Below are 23,154 nucleotides of genomic sequence, written 5' to 3' on the forward strand. Positions count from 1 at the left end.
GTAAGGTGATACTGGAACCTAATGCATTAGCAGGAAATGCCGCTAGACAAGAGTTATCTTTTTCAAAAGAGCAACAACTAATCGTTTTGAGATGAGCAAGTATGGAACTTTCACCTAGCGGTGTATAGTCTCGGTTCGATCGATACGTGGTTCATAGAGATTACAGTTTCTATGTGATGGAAGAAGTATGTTCACGTTTTACCTAACTTTTAGTAGAGTACCGATGGGATAAACAAATAGTCTCACTTGGCATCATTTTGCATTGAAACCATCATTAAAAGGGTATCAATTGTAGGTTCTGTGTTGGTACAATACGTGGATGATTTGTTATTAGCGTCAAAAGACAAAGAAACTAATATGCGAGACCGCACCACATTGGTAGACAATCTATCCCATGAGAGGATAGAGTGGAATCAAGAGTGTGAAGGAGCGTTTGTCGAGTTAAAGAAGCAATTGTGTCAAGTGCCAGCATTGGGATTGCCAAACATAAAATTATCTTTAAAAAAAAATGTTTGTAGCGCGATGGTTACGAAAAAAGGGCCAAGAGGAATGCCACCGTACCTTAGGGCTGTACAGGCGACAGAAACGGTGTTACATAACACGGCTTCCATTACAATGGGCCAAAAAGTAGATTTGTATGTTACACACGCAGTAGCAACCATAGTGGACAGCACGAAAGCACATGTTACTAGTGCAAGATGAACAAACTGGGAGTTAACGTTAAATGGGGAAAACTTACAAATGAATAAGGGGAGGGTGAATCGCATACATGTGACCCAGATCAGATTACTCCAAAACCTAGGCCTGATTTGCAAGAAACAGCATTGGAATCGGGAAAATATTGTATACACTTGGCTAGTTACATGAACACAGAAGGGAAGAGTAATGGGCATTTGGAGTAGTTCATGATTTGGGTACATTGTGGTCACAACGGGGCATGTTAACAGTGACAGGAACAGCAATAAAAAAAATGGTCTGGAGGTAGAGGCATTATCAGAAGCATGTCAGTTACCCAGTAAATGAACAGTCGTGAAATGTGAAGCTCATACTAGTCATACAGATAAAATCGCCATAGGTAATCGTAAAGCAGATGAAATGGCTAAGGCGGCTGCCTTGGTGAGAGAAAGTGTTAGTGAACCACATGTAAATATTGCAGATTCCTTACGATGAGAAATTGGCTAAATTTGCCACAGGAAAATGTGTTTTGGGTTGAAGATTCCATCCTTGCAGGAGAATGGAAATGTTTTGAAGAGGTAGGTAAAATGGTTTCCGAAGGACAGGGAAAGAAATGGAGAAGAAACATTTTAATGGTCTCGAAAGCCCTGTATACTAAAAATTCCTAATGAGAAATGATCAACCACATTAGAAATTAACGGAACAGGGTGATTTCATGAGAAAATTCATGAGAAACACCATTCTCTATCGAAATTGTACCATTCATTTAGGATATTATTATTTTTTTCGGTAGGGAGTTATAAGAGTTGTAATTCTAAGTTGATTCGTTTTTCAAATGTGTTTATTTTCGATATAACATGTGTATTTTTAAGCAGGAAAATGACCAGTTCTCTGAGGTCCTGGTCTTTGGGTACTTATACAGTGGTCCTGTGTTCAGGCTGCAAATAGAAAGGAAAATATATGTTAATAATGGATGACAGTTACTTCAAATGGATTGTGATATATGTACTGCTGATTTCATGTTGTGTTTTTGTTTTGATACAAATTTCACCAATTTGGGATCCTGGAGTGGGAATTCTGCGAGGGGTTAGGATGCTAACTTCATAATCTAGTAACTCTTCCGAGAGATCGCCAGTAGAATATCGCCAGTAGAATAAGGGAGTATGGACACATTTTGAAAATGGTTTTAGCAGTAACATTATGTTATGACATTTGTCTTAGAGATGTTATTAAGAAAAGGTTAATGTCATAATTCGTCATATATTGTCACTGTTTGTCTGGTTTCCTGAAACAGAAATGTATTGAACTTAACTGTTGTTATGATCAGAGTTTTTTTTTTAGGTTATCATGGAAGGTGACGTCAGATCGTGTCTTAATGCATGGAAGGAATCATTTGACCATAGACAGTGTGTGTAGACCTCAAAACCCTCCCTAACAGGCTGAAGAAAGAGCGACAAAGGCGTGCAATGAGAGAAACAGTGACTTTTACCACTCCTATCTGAGTCTGAGCCATAAAACCAGGGCCGGGGTGCTGAGAGCGTGTGTGGAGTGAGCGTGGAGAGAGAACAAGCTCAGGTGAGAGACTTGTGTATGTGGGAGAAACGGAAGTATCTACTTGGATATTAATATCGGGACATTATCAAGGGCCATGAAATGTGATAGGCAAAAGTTACATGTGCCGTTGGGAAAATGAACGTTCAAAAAAGCCATCCGGCGCCGACAGAGATGGCCGCCTCGCTTCGCGTTCCTAGGAAACTATGCAGTTTTTTGTTTTTTTACGTGTTATTTCTTACATTAGTACCCCAGGTCATCCTAGGTTTCATTACATACAGTCGAGAAGAACTACTGAATATAAGATCAGCGTCAACTCACCATCAGTACGACCAAGAATATGTTTTTCGCGACGCGGATCCTGTGTTCTGCCTCTCAAAGAGGACAACGGAATGGATCCCATGCAGCGACCCAAAAAAACGACTCCGAAAAAGAGGGAAACGAGGCGGTCTTCTGGTCAGACTCCGGAGACGGGCACATCGTGCACCACTCCCTAGCATTCTTCTCGCCAATGTCCAGTCTCTTGACAACAAGGTTGATGAAATCCGAGCAAGGGTAGCATTCCAGAGGGACATCAGAGACTGTAACGTTCTTTGCTTCACGGAAACATGGCTCACTGGAGAGACGCTATCAGAGGCGGTGCAGCCAGCGGGTTTCTCCACGCATCGCGCCGACAGAAACAAACATCTTTCTGGTAAGAAGAGGGGCGGGGGCGTATGCCTTATGGCTAACGAGACATGGTGTGATGAAAGAAACATACAGGAACTCAAATCCTTCTGTTCACCTGATTTAGAATTCCTCACAATCAAATGTAGACCGCATTATCTACCAAGAGAATTCTCTTCGATTATAATCACAGCCGTATATATCCCCCCCAAGCAGACACATCGATGGCTCTGAACGAACTTTATTTGACTCTTTGCAAACTGGAATCCATTTATCCGGAGGCTGCATTCATTGTAGCTGGGGATTTTAACAAGGCTAATCTGAAAACAAGACTCCCTAAATTTTATCAGCATATTGATTGCGCGCGCATCCAGGGGTGGAAAAACCTTGGTTAATTGTTACTCTAACTTCTGCGACGCATATAAGGCCCGCCCTCCTTTCGGAAAAGCTGACCACGACTCCATTTTGTTGATCCCTGCCTACAGACAGAAACTAAAACAAGAGGCTCCCACGCTGAGGTCTGTCCAACGCTGGTCCGACCAAGCTGACTCCACACTCCAAGACTGCTTCCATCACGTGGACTGGGATATGTTTCGTATTGCGTCAGACGACAAAATTGACGAATATGCTGATTCGGTGTGCGAGTTCATTAGAACGTGCGTTGAAGATGTCGTTCCCATAGCAACGATTAAAACATTCCCTAACCAGAAACCGTGGATTGATGGCAGCATTCGCGTGAAACTGAAAGCGCAAACTACTGCTTTTAATCAGGGCAAGGTGACTGGTAACATGACCGAATACAAACAGTGCAGCTATTCCCTCCGCAAGGCTATCAAACAAGCTAAGCGTCAGTACAGAGACAAAGTAGAATCTCAATTCAACGGCTCAGACACAAGAGGCATGTGGCAGGGTCTACAGTCAATCACGGACTACAAGAAGAAATCCAGCCCAGTCACGGACCAGGATGTCTTGCTCCCAGGCAGACTAAATAACTTTTTTGCCCGCTTTGAGGACAATACAGTGCCACTGACACGGCCTGCAACGAAAACATGCGGACTCTCCTTCACTGCAGCCGAGGTGAGTAAGACATTTAAACGTGTTAACCCTCGCAAGGCTGCAGGCCCAGACGGCATCCCCAGCCGCGCCCTCAGAGCATGCGCAGACCAGCTGGCCGGTGTGTTTACGGACATATTCAATCAATCCCTATACCAGTCTGCTGTTCCCACATGCTTCAAGAGGGCCACCATTGTTCCTGTTCCCAAGAAAGCTAAGGTAACTGAGCTAAACGACTACCGCCCCGTAGCACTCACTTCCGTCATCATGAAGTGCTTTGAGAGACTAGTCAAGGACCATATCACCTCCACCCTACCTGACACCCTAGACCCACTCCAATTTGCTTACCGCCCAAATAGGTCCACAGACAATGCAATCTCAACCACACTGCACACTGCCCTAACCCACCTGGACAAGAGGAATACCTATGTGAGAATGCTGTTCATCGACTACAGCTCGGCATTCAACACCATAGTACCCTCCAAGCTCGTCATCAAGCTCGAGACCCTGGGTCTCGACCCCGCCCTGTGCAACTGGGTACTGGACTTCCTGACGGGCCGCCCCCAGGTGGTGAGGGTAGGCAACAACATCTCCACCCTGCTGATCCTCAACACTGGGGCCCCACAAGGGTGCGTTCTGAGCCCTCTCCTGTACTCCCTGTTCACCCACGACTGCGTGGCCACGCACGCCTCCAACTCAATCATCAAGTTTGCGGATGACACAACAGTGGTAGGCTTGATTACCAACAGCGACGAGACGGCCTACAGGGAGGAGGTGAGGGCCCTCGGAGTGTGGTGTCAGGAAAATAACCTCACACTCAACGTCAACAAAACTAAGGAGATGATTGTGGACTTCAGGAAACAGCAGAGGGAACACCCCCTATCCACATCGATGGAACAGTAGTGGAGAGGGTAGCAAGTTTTAAGTTCCTCGGCATACACATCACAGACAAACTGAATTGGTCCACTCACACAGACAGCATCGTGAAGAAGGCGCAGCAGCGCCTCTTCAACCTCAGGAGGCTGAAGAAATTCAGCTTGTCACCAAAAGCACTCACAAACATCTACAGATGCACAATCGAGAGCATCCTGGTGGGCTGTATCACCGCCTGGTACGGCAACTGCTCCGCCCACAACCGTAAGGCTCTCCAGAGGGTAGTGAGGTCTGCACAACGCATCACCGGGGGCAAACTACCTGCCCTCCAGGACACCTACACCACCCGATGTTACAGGAAGGCCATAAAGATCATCAAGGACATCAACCACCCGAGCCACTGCCTGTTCACCCCGCTATCATCCAGAAGACGAGGTCAGTACAGGTGCATCAAAGCTGGGACTGAGAGACTGAAAAACAGCTTCTATCGCAAGGCTATCAGACTGTTAAACAGCCACCACTAACATTGAGTGGCTGCTGCCAACACACTGACACTGACACTGACTCAACTCCAGCCACTTTAATAATGGGAATTGATGGGAAATGATGTAAATAGCTCACTAGCCACTTTAAACAATGCTACCTTATATAATGCTACTTACCCTACATTATTCATCTCATATGCATACGTATATACTGTACTCTATATCATCGACTGCATCCTTATGTAATACATGTATCACTAGCCACTTTAACTATGCCACTTTGTTTACATACTCATCTCATATGTATATACTGTACTCGATACCATCTACTGTATCTTGCCTATGCTGCTCTGTACCATCACTCATTCATATATCCTTATGTACATATTCTTTATCCCCTTACACTGTGTATAAGACAGTAGTTTTGGAATTGTTAGTTAGATTACTTGTTGGTTATTACTGCATTGTCGGAACTAGAAGCACAAGCATTTCGCTACACTCGCATTAACATCTGCTAACCATGTGTATGTGACAAATCAAATTTGATTTGATTTGATTTGATTAGGGATAAGCACTTGCATATCAGGTGAAATGCAGGAGATGGGGAACAAAGTGAAAATGACATGACTTGGGAACACCTCTCGGAACCTGGGGCCAAAAGGAGAAGACTGGGCGAAAGTATGAGGAAGCTTTGTAGAGCTTTCATTTTTGTGGAAACCATCAGGAAAGTATCCGGGAGGCATAGAGTCGGGTGAAGAGAGAGTGGGAATTGTCAGGGTCTCAGACTTTGGTTTTCATGCATATATAATTATGCATAGCTTATCACATTGTTAATGTTGTTATGTTTTATGTATTTTTGTTGCTTTCCAAGTCTTGTGCTATTACTCTCTTAGTAACCAGAAGGGGGAAGTGGAGAAACTAAAAGCTGCTCCATCTGACATAGAACGAGACCGCAGATTCAGCTGGAATTGCATTTTGTTGTGTGATGATAGATGGAAATAAAATTGTGTGATCATAGTACAGAGGCCATAAGTCTCTAAAATTGAAAACCAGTGAATGTTTGTTCATTATTTGTTCCATTTGCTAGTTTGTTTAATTCATGTTTTATTATCATTGTTTATCCATTTATTAGTAATTTCCAAGTTTATGTAAATTGAACATTAGGACGCTATTGTTCAAGAGGAAGGACTGTTGGAATCAGCTAAACTTTGAACATTGAGATATTAAATAAATGATAGGAAAGAAGCATAGAATCAAAGGAGTGAAAGAGACTGGGTTTTATGTCAGAAGTTAATGGTTCTCTGAAGAAAGACAGATGTCTTTGGAATGTGTTGGGTGGACGGGAGAAGCAACGTGCTGATATAGGGGAGACAGATGGACATCTGTGGATTAGGTGAAGGAGGGGTTGAGGTCAGATTCCCTTAAGGGAGTAATACGTGTTTAATATCTTGTTACCCTCTTCCTGTAGAACCATAAGATGTAAGGATAAGATGTAAGGATTGGAGAGAAGGAGGAGTGTCTTAAGTGGGATGAATATAACTGTGATGGTGAGAAATGTTTTGCTGTCTGAATAACAGCTGTATAGATCCTTTGGGCAGAATTAACTTGGTGAAAGCTTCTCTAGTGTCCGGGAGTTACTTACTCTGAAAAATAAGAACCTAACACTAGCCTCTGTGCTTCTACATCTGCATTGCTTGCTCTTTGGAATTTTAGGCTGGGTTTATGCATAAACACTTTGTGACATCTGCTGATGTAAAAGGGGCTTTATAAATACATTTCATTGATTGAATTTGATTGAAATCACTTTTTCATGTGGCCGAAACTGACAGCTGAAAAAAAATGTGTTATGAATATCTACAGCAATTAATTGCTGTGGCATAATGCATCTGTGCACTCTATCAACATCCTTGGAAAGGTCAAATCCTCGTTTGAGATTTATGTTGTGATTTTCTATTAATTTAAACAGGTCTGAATTTGACATTTCAGCTGGTGTTTCCAATGGTCTTCAGAAGGCCTAGCTTTGTCCACTCTCAGCAAATGACAAATGGCTTTTCAAAAAGGGACATACATTCTGACCCTTTCTTTTTCACAATTCCATCTACCCAGAACCCCAGAAATAAAACAATACATTTTGTGGAACATGAACCTACAATGGATGCCCTCCAGGAGCTTATTATACTTTACATTTTCTCCAAGTAAGGTATCTCCAATCAATTAGAGGTCTTACCTTTGCTGATGTCCTGGTACTCCAGCCACAGCTGCCTCTGGACCTGCTTGTTGGGGTACCAGATAGTGCAGGCCTCCTCGAAGCCGTACACTGCCTCTTGTACAAAGTGATTACCAAACTCCCTGAGGATGGAGACAAAATCACTGCGGAGGGTGGCACCGTCCAGGGAGTGGATAGCAGAGCTGAACGCTGTTAGAAAACACAGTGCAGGAGTTAGCAACGGACAGCCTATTGACAAATCCATAGTGTCCTGTGTAACACATAGGAAGGAACATAGAAAAACTATGAAACACATCAATCTGACACACACAACAAGTACAAATATTTACAGTACATGGTATGATGATACTTATTTTTACTACATTCCATACTCAGAATAAATTATTCTGTCTACGAACAATTGTTTGTTCGTTTTTAGGTCAAAAGTAAGTAAGACGCAGCTGCCGGTAGTATAAAATACCGAAACATAAGCATACTGTACACTTATGCTGCACTTCAATTTCAAGTTTTAGGTAAACATCCTAACAAAAACTCAAGTTTGTGAAATTATGAGCTATGACAGTGATCAGACTGTGATAAAAGTGCCATCTGTAAACTTGAGGCTTTCTTTAAGTCTTAAATTGAGCCTTCATGAATTCCTCATAGTTGAGTCATTAGTATTTACACTTGCTGGTGTTTTCATATCTTTGGGAAAACACTAAACAACATGTACAGCTCTTCAACTTTTCCATTATCATTCAAGAGCCCTAACATTAACATCCCACCACTCACAACAAGCTACTCCCACACCACATTTACATTATGAAGCAACAGTGATGAATGACACAGAACAGTCCTTGTGAAAGATGGTCCTTTGGTATCAGGTGTAAAAAAATCTGTAACCATCCCCCACACACTTCTGTGTCGGATGAAATACGAAGACCTACAGCAGTAATGGAAAAAGAGAGCTAGTAATAGAACATTCCTATCGGATATGCATTAGTAATGACACATCTATATACAGTATGTCATGTTTGTGTTATACTACAAAAATGTGTGGTGAATTAACACTAAATGCATACAGATACATAGGCTAAATGATACATATGGTAGCCATCTGAAAATAATACGAAAACAAATCCAAAAACCATTCAAGCCCAAATAAACTATTCTGCAACTTTCTGAAAACTCATTACACATTCATATAAAAACGTTTTAGCATGTTGATGTGGGCTGTTCAGGTGACCAAGCATCACCATATGGTAAAACATTTGATTAAAAAATCAATAACTAAAACAATACTCCAAAAGATCCCAAAAAAGAATAGTATGAAGAACGTCAAGGAGCTCAACAGCAAAGTACTGTCAACAGTAGAGAGCCCTTCTGAGAAGTAGTGCTTCACTAAATACCAGGGATGGGCATTTGAAATGATTTCCGTATTTGAATAATATCATTATATTTTTTTCGGATATCCGGATTGTTGAAATACATGTGTTAATACAATTTAATAATGAACACTTCAATGGAGATTTGATGGCGTGATTTAGCTGAAATTACTGAAGCTGGAGACATATCTCCCTCACTAACTTTTCAGCTGTTAGAGCAGCTTACCGATCACTGTACCTGTACACAGCCCATCTGTCAACAGCACACCCAACTACCTCATCCCCATATTGTTATTTATTTTTTTGCTCTTTTGCACCCCAGTATCTCTACTTGCACATCTATTACTCCAGTGTTAATGCTAAATTGTAATTATTTCGCCACTATGGCTTATTTAATGCCTTACCTCCCTAACATTACTACATTTGCACACACTGGACATATATTTTTCTATTGTGTTATTGACTGTACATTTGTTTATCCCATGTGTAACTCTGTATTGTTGTTTTTGTTGCAGTGCTTTGATTTATCTTGGCCAAGTCGCAGTTGTAAATGAGAACTTGTTCTCAACTGGCCTACTTGGTTAAATAAAGGTGATTTTTTTTTAAAGGAGAGCTGGTGCCCTGCTTATTTCAACAGAAGGGTGGGGGAGGGGCTATAGAGGAGCAGGCGCTGGTGTGTGTGACAGTCTATGTGTGTGGCACGGAGGGAGCGCGAGAGAAAAAGTATGGTGTCAAATCCGATTCAAAAGTCGAACAGGTTTGAGATGGAGCGTGTGAGCGAGCAAGATGAAACATCATTGCAGAGCAAATACTTGAGTCGAGTGTGCAGAGGACGGATCCCGCGAACGCAGGCCAGCGTGGTGTGGGCAAATTCAACTTGAGAGCTTGCGTGTGTGACTTTGCGCGAGCAGAACTGCATTTCCGCACCTAGTAAATTCATTTGAGAGCAGAGATTTTTGTACATGTCAAACTCTTACTACATGTCAAGACCCACGACATATTTCCAGTTTGCGCTCCAAAATCAATTTTGCTCTATAATTTCTTACCGGGGAGAATTCTAGCCAATGAACATAGTCTGTAGCAGTCTACTGAATTGCAATTGGTCAGGTTCTTGTAATCACGGCATGATTGCTCTCTAACATGCTTTTGTACCATATAGATGGAAGGGGACGGTGAAAGGTAATAATAATAATACATAATAATAAAGAAGTCAGTTCGATAGTTTTTCAGGAGCGTAATCAGAGTAATCAACTATGATTTCAATATTGAAATATGTAGTTAATTGGTCTTCTGTTATTAAAGCAGGCTATTAATGAGGCAAACTAGGTTAACGTAAAAAGCTAACTACTAACTAGGTAGCTAACTAATGTTATTGATAGATCCCCATTAGCCGACGCCTGTAACGGATCTCGTCCTCCCCTTATGAGGAGGAGTAGCGAGAAGGATCGGAGGACCAATGCGCAGCGTGTTAAGTGTCCATAATGTTTAATCAAACACAACAGAACACTGGAACAAAACCATAAACATGAATAAACGAAACAGTCCCGTGTGGTAACAAACATTGACACGGAAGACAAACACCCACGACTCAAAAGTGAAACCAGGCTACCTAAGTATGATTCTCAATCAGGGACAACGATTGGCAGCTGCCTCTGACTGAGAACCATACTAGGCCGAACACAGAAATCCCAAATTATAGAAAAACGAACATAGACAACCCACCCAACTCACGCCCTGACCATACTAAAACAAAGACATAACAAAGGAACTAAGGTCAGAACGTGACAACGCCAATGGTGACAGCTAGCCTTACTGGGTGACAGCTAGCCAAAAATATATTAGACAAAATACTTTACAATTGACAAACATTTAAAAACATTAACATGTAGTGTGTGTGTGCACCTACAGTACCAGTCAAAAGTTTTTCTTTACTTTTACTATTTTCTACATTGTCGAATAATAGTGAAGACATCAACACTATGAAACAATGCACATTAAATCATGTAGTAACCAAAGAAGTGTTAAACAAATCAAAATAGATTCTTCAAAGTAGCCATCCTATGCCTTGATGACAGCTTTGCACATTTTTTGGCATTCTCTCAACCAGCTTCACCTGGAATGCTTTTCCAACAGTCTTGAAGGAGAGGTCAAGTTCCTAACCAAATAATAGACAATATTGTTAACCGTTAACTGCATATTTTGAGAGAAAGTTTGATTGAAATATAGTTTTAATAACTTTTACCCTGTCAGTTTTTGTGCAGTAAAAGTAAATGAAAATGACCTCAAACCATTTCTCTCTCTCCATCACTCTTTCCATGCAGGTCCACTGGCACTAATATGTTCTCTGCTCAGCTGACAGAGACAAGAGATACAGGAATCCATTATGTTCCAAGTAGGTTACCTTGGCACTCCTGTAGGCACAGCACTCACTCGGACTTCCTGCAGGTGACCATGATATTCACCAATCACCCCCGTAACTTAATCATTAGTTGTACAGAGAGTTCCTCTAATTTCTTTGATGCTGTATGAAGGTATTGTGCATAGGACATGTGTCAAGTAGAGAGGAGGATGACCAACTACTGTCTGTGTGTTTGAAAGATGGTTCAATACTGAATGTATGTGATAGTCATTGCTAAATAATATGAGTATTGTAGGTAAGGGATAAAGTGAAAACCTATAGGAGGATAGCTCTTCACGAGGTGGGTTGGTCATGAAATGACAGCAGGCTGTTCAATACTGAGCCATGCTGACAGATAAGCGCCGTGGATTGGTACAGGGCAATTCCATGGTGACAGAGAGATGCTGAGACTCATATGTTTCACTCTAAAATGTATATCATACAAACCAATGATTGCAAATTGTTAAAAGTAGTTAGTCCTTGTGCATAGAGTTATATGGTCAATTTCACTTTGAAATCATTGTTTTTTGTTTGACATACATTTTATAGTGAAACATCTGAGCATCATGGTTCCATGATACCATGGAATTGCCCTATCGTGTGTTTTCACTTATTTGGATAAATTATTATCCATAGTTGCCTCATTTGATACAGCCACAGCAGTCTTATAATTGATTGTTATCTGGAATGCAACATTAAGATGTTTAAACATAAACTCTGTCAGTGATATTTCCTGACTTCTTATTTTCCTCTCTCTGTTCTCAGGAGACAGGTCAGTGTGTGTAGAGAGAACACGTTTGATCAAGTGGGGTCAGGCTTCTACTTCATCACCCTGGCCCACTACGCCAATGAGGCAGAGGAGGCCAGGTTTGGACCAGTGAGTCACCAACTCATCGTATGCCTTACACAACTCAGCACATATGTATTGCTCCACCTTCCTCAAACGGTAGTGTCCTACTTTTGTTGATCTTTTTACCAATGTCTATGGATAGTACAGGGATTTTAAGTTGGGACTTCGACCCCAACCTAATTCCATCTCCTGTATTGTTCTGCCCTATCTATAGATTATGCTGATGCTCCACTGTAAGGAACCTGGAGATCTTCATTGGTTCTGAGGGAGGTGACGTGGCCACAAACAGTGCCTGGAACACCTTCCAGCGCTACTGCTGTCTGGAGAACAGCCAGAGGGTGGTCAAGACACCTGCTGTAACTCCATCTTTAGTGTGTCAGCTCTGCCGCACCTGGGAGATAAAGGTATGGCACCACACTCCCAACAGTCATGTATGCTTAAACATACTTGAATGTTCATTTATGTGCAATCAGCAGTTGAAACAATAACAAAGCGTTCTCCCCGCTCTGTTTCGGTAAAAAGCTGAGGGATTCAAATTCATAGACAGAGCTACGGATGCAAGGACTGACCATCTCGCCTCCTTCTAAAACCCCATTAGAGGAGACGACCCAAGTTCCTCACCTCAGACCTCCTCCAATGGGTTAAGAGAAGGATGTGAGTTGAGAGAAAGTGAGGAGTTGAGCAGAGATTAATTGGGACAGAGCTCATGTCATTGTTTTGGGTGGAAACTTATGTTGAATGATACATTTATTCTGTTTGCACTTATATCTTTGTTCTACTTGTCCTCTTTCCACAGATGACTCTAGCTTGCTGATAACATCTGACTTGATGGGACTCCTGTATTACAGACTATATAAAATAAAATGTCCAATGCCAATTGGAAATCATTTCATATTCTGTAATTGATAGACAATGGTAGTTCCAATCAGACAATTTCTATAAAACAAATATATTTTCCTTGGTGCAATGTTTGGTGAATGCATGGTGTTGTTTTTTCCTCAGTACTCCTTTGAATGCCGTGTGTACTGATATAGTTCTAAATTGCCATCATCAAGTCCATCCTCACCTCCTCCTTCACTGCAACATATTGTACAGTCTGCTGACTCCAGGGCAAGGAAGCGTGCAGGAAAGATCATTGCTGACCCCTTCCACCCCCTCTTCTCCCCTCTGGCAAACGGGTCAGGTCAATCATGACCAAAACCTCCCGCCACCTGAACAGTTTGTTCCCCCGTGCCGTGGTCCTCACCAACTGGCCACCTGGTACACGATGATCCTCTCATCCATAGACATCGCATTCTGCACTATTCATACACAGACTATGCACCCTTGCACTATCATCCCAGAACTACACATTGCACTTTGCACTATCTGCACATCTCATACATACATAGTTTATGTATGTGGATCTGTGTCAATTCTGTATCTTTATATTTTTTTTTTTGTATTCTGTTTATCATCTGTCTGTACATTCTGTTTATTGTGGCAGCACCATTTCACAGAGTCAAATTCCTGTACATGTGAATAAAGCTGGTTTAACATTCTATTATTTGGGACTAGTTATGTTCTGTACGAACTGTAGCAGATTCTCCCTTTTGTGTCTTCATATAATTAAAAATCCCCATGTGTGTGTGTGTGTCCTTGGGCTCAAGAATTCTCTTCAGTCATCATCACACATTCCTATAGGCAGGAACTCAAACAGGAAGTACCCATCGTAAGGACTGTTCAATACTGGTCTGACCAATCGGAATCCATGCTTCAAGATTGTTACCATCACGGCTGGGATATGTTCCGGGTTGCCCCTGAGAATAACACTGATGTACAGTTGAAGTTGGAAGTTTACATACACTTAGGTTGGAGTCATTAAACCTACTTTTTCAACCACTACACACATTTCTTGTTAACAAACTATAGTTTTGGCAAGTCGGTTAGGAAATCTACTTTATGCATGACACAAGTCATTTTTACAACAATTGTTTACATACAGATTATTTCATTTATAATTCACTGTATCACAATCCAGTGGGTCAGAAGTTGGACATCTACCGTCCAGTGGGTTTTCAGTCCAACCCTAATTAAACATACCTGATTCTACTAATTAGCTGCTCGACAAGACCTTAACTAGCTGAATCAGATATGCTAAATTTGGGTTGGACTGAAAACCTACAGGACAGTAGATCTCTAGGAAGAGGGTTGGGGAGCCCTGATAAACAAACAGCTCTGCAGTCCATCGCAAACAGAATGCTTGTAATAGCCAGTCACAACACTGGACTGGTCAATTTGCTTGTTCATCCAACAATCCAGTGAAAGTGACCAATATAAGGTTTCTAGACACGCACCTGCCTTTATTAAGCCTGCCCACCTGAAATCCAAACCAAAGGTGTCTTGAGTGATAGAAATTGAGAGCGAAAACTTGGCAATGACAAGTGACGATTGCTGGTGAACAATTTAATGCATTCGAATAGATTTTTTTTACACATTACCTATATATTTATTTGTTTACATTACTATATGTATTTTTGATCTGTGACTGACGTTCTGCTCGCTCAAAGTCACACTTGCAAGCTCTCAAGTTTAATTTGCGCTCTCAACTGCCCTGTGCACTCGCGGGACCCGTGTCCTCTGCTCACTCAAACACATTTCTTCTCTCTACCCAGTGTTTGCTTGCGCAATGATGTTTAATTTTGCTTGTGCGCTCCATCTTGTGTGCGTTCGACTGTTGAATCGGATTTGACACCATAGGAAGTAGCCAAAACGACTTGCGCTCGTTAGACTAGCTTGCTGCTGCCATAGGTTATCTATCATACCATCTGGTAGTGCCTGTCTTGACTGCATCAAATCAATGAAAAGAAGGTAGTTAGCTAAAGTAGCCAAGCTAAGTTAGCCAGCTAGCTTACTAAAGTAGCAAGGCTAATTGATGCTATTTTGCTGCTCTCCCCTGTCCTTGTCTAAAGGAACTCCATCCATATGAAACAACAGCCTACATGTTCATTGATCATTGTAGTATACTCCTTCCCATTTAACCAACTTAATTCCATAAATTTAATTATATTTTGCATTGATTAGAAATCTCCCAGTTTACTTGTTCCACATGGAGCCTCTGACTGTAGCTCCACTTTGATTGACCGACAATAACAACAAGCTACACGTGTCAAACGTGTAGTAGGGTACCGGTGCGTCTTTTTTATGGGGCGCATTCATAAAAATATTACAATTTAGAATGTAATGGTCTATCCTTGTAGGCAATGTTGCAATGCAGACAATTGAATTACATTTTAGACAAAGCGTTTAAAAATATATATAATAATCAAAAAAACATTATACTCTCCCAAGTAATCGTATACTAACCTCCGTTTGGATATTTCAATATTTGAATAACCATTTCCATCCTTACTAAATACCTATCAGCAGGGCCTGTCAAAATCTTTTGGTTTACCTCCAATACAAAGCTATGTGGATGATGATAGCTTATCAGACCATGAAGGGAGGCTGTGCTAAATCATGGCTAAGTGATGCAAATGTGGAATGCTTCAGGCTAATGTAATGTGCCACATTTTGACTTGACTTACACTGTTGAAGTGTGCACGTTACTCACTGCATAGAAGATTAAGATTACCCTGCATTTATAAAATCCTGATTAGAACTTTTAATAAATAGAACCCTTTAACAATGAGTTGGTTACCTTGAGAGAGTACCCACTGGTTCAGTTTGACGTGGTACAGGATGGACCTCAGCCGCCATTGCTGGATGAGTGGGTACCCAGAGACCTCACTGTAGTTCACCATTCCTGTAAGAGACACAACATATCATCAGCTTTGATTTTCCATTCCAGATAACAGTGCTTCAAAGCATAACATGAAAGAGGTAGATTAACAAAGAAAATAACTAATGTTAGGACAGATAACTTGTACTGCACATTTGCAAATAGCGACTGTCTCTTATGCAACATACAAACAATGGCTGTCGGTGACAGATCCTTAATTCCCTCTCTGATGGGTTGGAAAAATACTGATCCACACAAAAGACAACCATCTAATGGTATCAAGCACTTTGACTTGATTACTAAACCACCAGAAAGCAGAATAGAGAAAAATCATTCACATTCTGCCTGCCTACAGAGGCTTGACAAAAACCTTAATTGGTTAGTCCATCAAAAATGTTTTTACAGATGCCTTGTTTCTTATGGTAATGATTGACTTGGTCAGCTTGTTGCGGAAAATAACAAATCATTGATGGCAAGAAAAGCATAACAAATGTGGCTATGAAAATACATTGGGACGTGGCAACATTCATCATCCAAATCCTTTCTCTAGATGAGATGAATCATTGCTATTCTACCTCTGGTTTCGGTGCGAGTTAAGATCCCTCACACATCACCATATGTAGCATTGGCAAGGTGATAAATCATCTCATCTCCTATGGCAACTGTCAGCAATGCTGAGCTGTGAAAGATATCACACCTGTATATAAATGTAACTGTCCCTTCATATTTGAAACATCTGGAAGATATCAAAAGCCACAACATATCCTTGGAGCTTTGGGAGCTGCTACGTCGTCGGTCAAAACATCTGGAAGATATCAAAAGCCACAACATATCCTTGGAGCTTTGGGAGCTGCTACGTCGTCGGTCAAAACATCTGGAAGATATCAAAAGCCACAACATATCCTTGGAGCTTTGGGAGCTGCTACGTCGTCGGTCAAAACATCTGGAAGATATCAAAAGCCACAACATATCCTTGGAGCTTTGGGAGCTGCTACGTCGTCGGTCAAAACATCTGGAAGATATCAAAAGCCACAACATATCCTTGGAGCTTTGGGAGCTGCTACGTCGTCGGTCAAAACATCTGGAAGATATCAAAAGCCACAACATATCCTTGGAGCTTTGGGAGCTGCTACGTCGTCGGTCAAAACATCTGGAAGATATCAAAAGCCACAACATATCCTTGGAGCTTTGGGAGCTGCTACGTCGTCGGTCAAAACATCTGCGAGACATAAAAGAGCACATTCAGGATGTCATGGAGTAATTCACAACTGTATGAGGACATGTCACAAAATATCACCCTTCTTGGAGGCAGCTACATGTTTCGACGCCCAGAGGAGGACAGACACTGAAAGATCCATTTTATTCTACTGAAAGTACAACTGAATGAGAACTGTAGTATTGTATTGTCAATGTGATATCCTATTGGTATTGAGTGATTAATGCCAGAATTGACCAATTCACAAATGTATGAGTACCTATCATGCTTCTGAGAGATACTAAAATATATACTTTGTGTTTTCATTACTAGTGAAATGAGAGCTGTGTTGTCCTATTGATATTGTGTGGGTAATTTGTGTTCCCCTGTAAAGAACACAAATACTGTGTGGAGGATCATTGTCTTTCAGTATAAATAAGGGGTAATGCATGCACTGTATTTGTAATTCAGCTAGAGAGCCAAGTGAAAATTGTGCCGGTAACCGTTCTTTTTTAAAGCTATTCTCTGGAAATGAATCGCTTGGCAGTGGCTTGACATATCGTATGAACTTGATGAATAAGGCTCTAAATGTGATGTTCACGCATTGTCCTCACCTTGAACAACATTCATTTATCCCTTCTTATGGGAAAACGCTCCCCAAACAATATAATTCCTGGTTGTAGGCGCAGTGCTGCACCGTACCCGTCCCGTTATAATATTAATAACAAGCCAAAACATATACAGGCTATATTCTTTCTTTTCAAAGGCCTTGTCTCCATTTACCCCTTGGGTGCTCTGCACTCGTTGTCTGACAGAATGATTCATATGACTGAACTTAACAGTCTCTACCTAGCAAACCAAAATTGGTTCTGTGAAAGTTACCAGAACATTCGTAAGGTCACGGCAAATGGTCTCATAACACAAAAACTGTCCAGTCGTGCAGATGATTATAGAACATTTGTGTAAAACATTCACCTGATGTTGCAAAAATGTTCTTAGAATCTGTTATGTAAAGGTTCCCAGAATGTTTAATTAGGTTGTGGGAACAGTCTGGTGAGAACATTGTGGGGACATCACAAAAGAGATGTTCACAAAACACAAAAACTGTCCAGTTGTTCAGATGACTCTACAATGCTTTTTTTAAGGTGCAAAAAACATTAATCTGATGTTGCAACAACGTTTCCAGAACACATTTCATATTAAATCAAACTATTTGTCACATGCTTCCTAAACAATAGGTGTAGACTAACATTGAAATGCTTACTTACAGGCCCTTCCCAACAATTCAAGGAGAAAGAAAAGAGAAATAATAGAAAAGTAAAACACGCAACAATAAATACAGACTGAGTAACAATAACTTGGCTATATACATGGGGTACCGGTACCGAGTTGATGTGCAGGGTACGAGGTAATTGAGGTAGATATGTACGTACATATAACTAGGAATAAAGTGACAGTAGCTGTTCGCAGCAGCTTATGTGACAATTCCAAAAATGTTGTGCAAAAAGGGTCATTGCAGATAGTTCGGGTAGCTATTTGGTTAACTATGTAACCCTTTCCTACAGTCAATGACCAAAAGTGCCCTCTTTGGCCTCATGAGTGGAATGTTATTAATATTTTTCATAATTCTATAATTCATTAAATAAAAAACGAAAATCTGGTGTATTAACATGCACTAGAATGAACATAGATTGAAGAGAGAAAGAGAAAATACACAAATCAAGAACTAGGAGGCAGAGGATATCCGAATATCAAACCCACTGTGTAACCATGATGGAGCTATGATCTAATACCCTGAGGGCACTTTAAATCTCTGTGCCACCACGGCCAAATCTTTTTCTAGAATCTTCTCTCAGGAAAATTCATAGCGACAGCCACAGGTGGAAGTTATCTTATGGCTCATAGAACCCCATTAACTATGGGACCCCATGTTCCATTTCACTCTTGGATAAGTAAAAGAATGAATGACTGAGGGAAGATGTGGAACATTGGGAATTACCAGGCTGACACTCCTCCACTAATCTAATGGGAAACTAAATGTGCATCCCAAATGGAACCCTATTTTCTATATTGTGCACTACTTTAGACACTACTTTATTCCCCATAGGGTGCACTATGTAGGGAATTAGGGTGTCATTTGTGACACATCCTAACAGTAATATAGCAGCAGAGCCCCACTCTTTCTCAGGATACTGACAAGAGAACTAACGCCTACAGGAGGAGCAAAATGTTAGCTCTTGAAAAGATGTATGGAATGGCTGTACATAATGCCTCAATAATCCAATGGCAAAGTTAATGGTAGAAAATGATCATATACAGTATATTCGGAAAGTATTCAGACCCCTTTTCTCTCTCATTAATCTACATACAATACCCCATAAAGACAGAGCAAAAACAGTTTTGAAAGTTTTGCACATTTATCAAAAAAAAAATATACTGGAAATATCTCATTTACATAAGCATTCAAACCCTTTACTCAGTACTTTGCTGAAACACTTTTGGCAGCGATTACAACCTCGAGTCTTCTTGAGTATGACGCTACAAGCTTGGTGCACCTGTATTTGGGGAGTTTCTCCCATTCCTCCCTGCAGATCCTCTCAAGCTCTGTCAGGTTGGATGGGAGCGTCGCTATACAGCTATTTTCCGGTCTCTCCAGAGATGTTCGATCGGATTCAAGTCCGGGCTCCGGCTGGGCCACTCAAGGACATTCAGAGACTTGTCCCGAAGCCACTCCCGTGTTGTCTTGGCTGTGTGCTTAGGGTCATTGTCCTGTTGGAAGGTGAACCTTCACCCCAGTCTGAGGTTCTGAGCGAATTAGTATTTTTTAAATTTAACTAGGCAAGTCAGTTAAGAACAATTCTTATTTTACAATGACAGCCTACCCCAGCCAAATCCGTCCGACGCTCTGCCAATTGTGCGCCGCCCTATGGGACTCCCAGTCAAGGCCGGTTGTGATACAGCCTGGAATCAAACCAGGGTCTGTAGTGACGCCTCTAGGAATAAGATGCAGTTCCTTATACCGCTGTGCCACTCGGGAGCCCAAACTAAAATCGTAGTTTTATCAGACCAGAGAATCTTGTTTCTCATAGTCAGAATTTTTAGGTAACTTTTGGCAAACTACAAGCGGGCTGCCTTTTACTGAAGAGTGGCTTCTGTCTGGCCACTCTACCATAAATGCCTGATTGGTGGAGTTCTGCAGAGATTGTTGTCCTTCTGGAAGGTTCTTCCATCTCCACAGAGGAACTCTGGAGCTCGGTCAGAGTGACCATTGGGTTCTTGGTCACCTCCCTGACCAAGGCCCTTCTAACCCGATTGCTCAGTTTGGCCAGGTGGCCAGCTCCTGGAAGAGTCTTGGTGGTTCCAAACTTCTTCCATTTAAGAATTATGGAGGCCAGTGTGTTATTGGGGACCTTCGAATGCTGCAGAAATATTTTGGTAACCTTCCCCAGACATATGCCTTGAAACAATCCTGCCTCGGTGCTCTACGGACAATTCCTTCGACCTCATTGCCTGGTTTTTGCTATGTCATGCACTGTCAACTGTGGCTTTTTATGGTGGTTTTGGTGCAGTGGCTTCTTCCTTGCTGAGCGGCCTTTCAGGTTATGTCGATATAGGACTCGTTACACTGTGGATATAGATACTTTTGTACCTGTTTCCTCCCGCATCTTCACAAGGTCCTCTGCTGTTGTTCTGTGACTAAATTACACTTTTCACACCAGAGTACATTCATCTCTAGGAGACAGAACGCGTCTACTTCCTGAGCGGTATGACGGCTGCGTAGTCCCATGGTGTTTATACTTGCGTACTATTGTTTGTACAGATGACCGTGGTACCTTCAGGCATTTGGAAATTGCTCCCAAGGATGAATCAGACTTGTGGAGGTCTACAATTTTTTGTCTGAGGTCTTGGCTGATTTCTTTTGATTTTCCCATGATGTCAAGCAAAGAGGCCACGAGTTTGAAGATAGGCCTTGAAATACATCCACAGGTACACCTCCAATTGACTCAAATGTTGTCAAGAAGCTTCTAAAGCCATTACATAATTTTCTGGAATTTTCCAAGCTGTTTAAAGGCACAGTCAACTTAGTGTATGTAAACTTATAACCCACTGGAGCTGTGATACAGTGAATTATATGTGAAATAATCTGTCTGTAAACAATTGTTGGAAAAATGACTTGTGTCATGCACAAAGTAAATTTCCTAACCAACTTACCAAAACCATAGTTTGTTAACAAGACATTTGTGGAGTGGTTGAAAGACAAGTTTTAATGACTCCAACCTTAGTGTATGTAAACTTCCCACTTCAACTGTATGTACATAAGTTATTTCTGTTTTTTATTTGTAATAAATTTGCAACCATTTCTAAAAACCTGTTTTCACATTGTTATTATGGGCTATTGTGAGATTGACGAGGAAATGTTTTTATTTAATTAATCAATTTTAGAATAAGGCTGTAACATAACAAAATGTGGAAAAAGTCAAGGGTTCTGAATACTTTCCGAATGCACTGAATGTTATTGAAATAAATCACTAGGACTACCACTCATCTCTCCTTGACCAAGTCTTCTCATATGAATAATTTTCATTGCTCCTCCATACAGTCTAATGTCATCAGTTGAAGGGCTCTCATACAGTTTTGCATAAGTGGTGCCCTCTCTTCCATAACCATATATATTCATCACAAAGCATACTCTACACCACAGCATCCATAGTACACCTAGGTAATATTGAAAACAATATATCCATATTTCTAAAATGTACTCTTTAAGAGGTACGTGGAGATGCACATTTTGTTTGCTAATTGAAACAAGAAAGGTTATTTGGATAGTTTGCATAATGGACTGCAATCAATTCAAATCATATTGAAAAGATAAACTCATGTTAATGCATTTGTTACTCAAAAGGTCAGATATTCAGAACAGGTTATGTGATAAGTTCAGGTTAAGGGTTAGGTTTAAGATTAAGGTAAAGTTGACCAACAAGGAAGGTTATTTGTTAGACCACTGCAACTGAAGATTTTCTGAACACTAGCTTTCCACTCTTCACTCAAGTTTTGATTGTAGACGGGCCAAAGTAACAAACCTGGTAGGAGACCTTGAAGCCCCATAAAAGGGATGAAACATTGAAACTACAACAGTAGGAACTTCCTACACTTAAAGAATCAAACTAATTGAGGCCATTCATCAATCAGCATCAAAGACTTTAATTAACGAGGCAGAATCTGCATCCCAAATGGCATCCTATTCCCTATATAGTGCACTACTTTTGACCAGAGCCCTGGTCAAAAGTAGCTCACTAAATAGAAAATAAGGTGGCATTTGTAACGGAACCTGAGTTTCTCAAAAAAATTCAAGGTGATACCCTTTCCATTTTAGCATTGCTGAAGGTAATATAGGAACTGTCAATGTATCATAAACTATCTCCCAGATACCTCTGTGCTTTAGAGGGACATGGGGAGAAGGGACTCTGTGTCACAGTATGAATCACTGCCATTCTGCTTACGTCAATGATCAAACCACCAACCACCAGTTCAGTTCGTACCGAGCCCACCAAAGACTTTCCAAATAAGTATTTGTAGCCTACTATAATCCTGACACTAGAAATAAACAACCGTCTCTAACTAGACTGTAGTGTCAGTCAGTATACACTTCTGAGAAATGATTTCCCTGTGTTCTGTTATGTCTTACAGAAACTGAGATCTCTGTCGGCATCTCCTCAGAGGAGGCCTGTAGATCCCAGAGGAACAGGTGCTCATCATGATGGCAGTCTTTGTGAGGGGCCACCCTTAAGGTCCCTGCTCCCATGCTGGGCACCCACTATATTAATTATCACATCTAATGCTGTCAGTTAATTAATTGACGTTTACCGCAGGAAATGAGTCAAGCAATTCTATGTGATTAATCAGTGTCAAAGAACAAATTAAACCCCAAATGTGATTAACATTGAGGGCTGCATCCAAATGTGAATTTGAATGGAGCTTGGCTTTTTCATGTACGCCAGAAATTAAGTTTTACTACTCACAGGTATAACAATGCTGTTGTCATGGAAATATATCCAT

At 41.1% G+C, this 23,154-nt stretch overlaps 1 protein-coding gene across 10 annotated transcripts in view; it reads right to left on the minus strand.

The window, feature by feature from the left end:
• Positions 1-23,154, minus strand: part of astn1 (astrotactin 1) — a 245,798-nt gene that overhangs the window by 95,540 nt on the left and 127,104 nt on the right. For all 10 annotated transcript variants that reach the window (XM_031807155.1, XM_031807160.1, XM_031807159.1 and 7 more), the window contains 2 exons: positions 15,822-15,926; positions 7,531-7,719 (listed from right to left, as the gene is read on the minus strand). In XM_031807155.1, coding sequence (XP_031663015.1) covers positions 7,531-7,719; positions 15,822-15,926 — 294 coding nt within the window. The remainder of the gene's footprint in view (positions 1-7,530; positions 7,720-15,821; positions 15,927-23,154) is intronic.

Source organism: Oncorhynchus kisutch, linkage group LG27, assembly GCF_002021735.2.
Source record: "Oncorhynchus kisutch isolate 150728-3 linkage group LG27, Okis_V2, whole genome shotgun sequence".
Classification (NCBI taxonomy): Eukaryota; Metazoa; Chordata; class Actinopteri; order Salmoniformes; family Salmonidae; genus Oncorhynchus; species Oncorhynchus kisutch.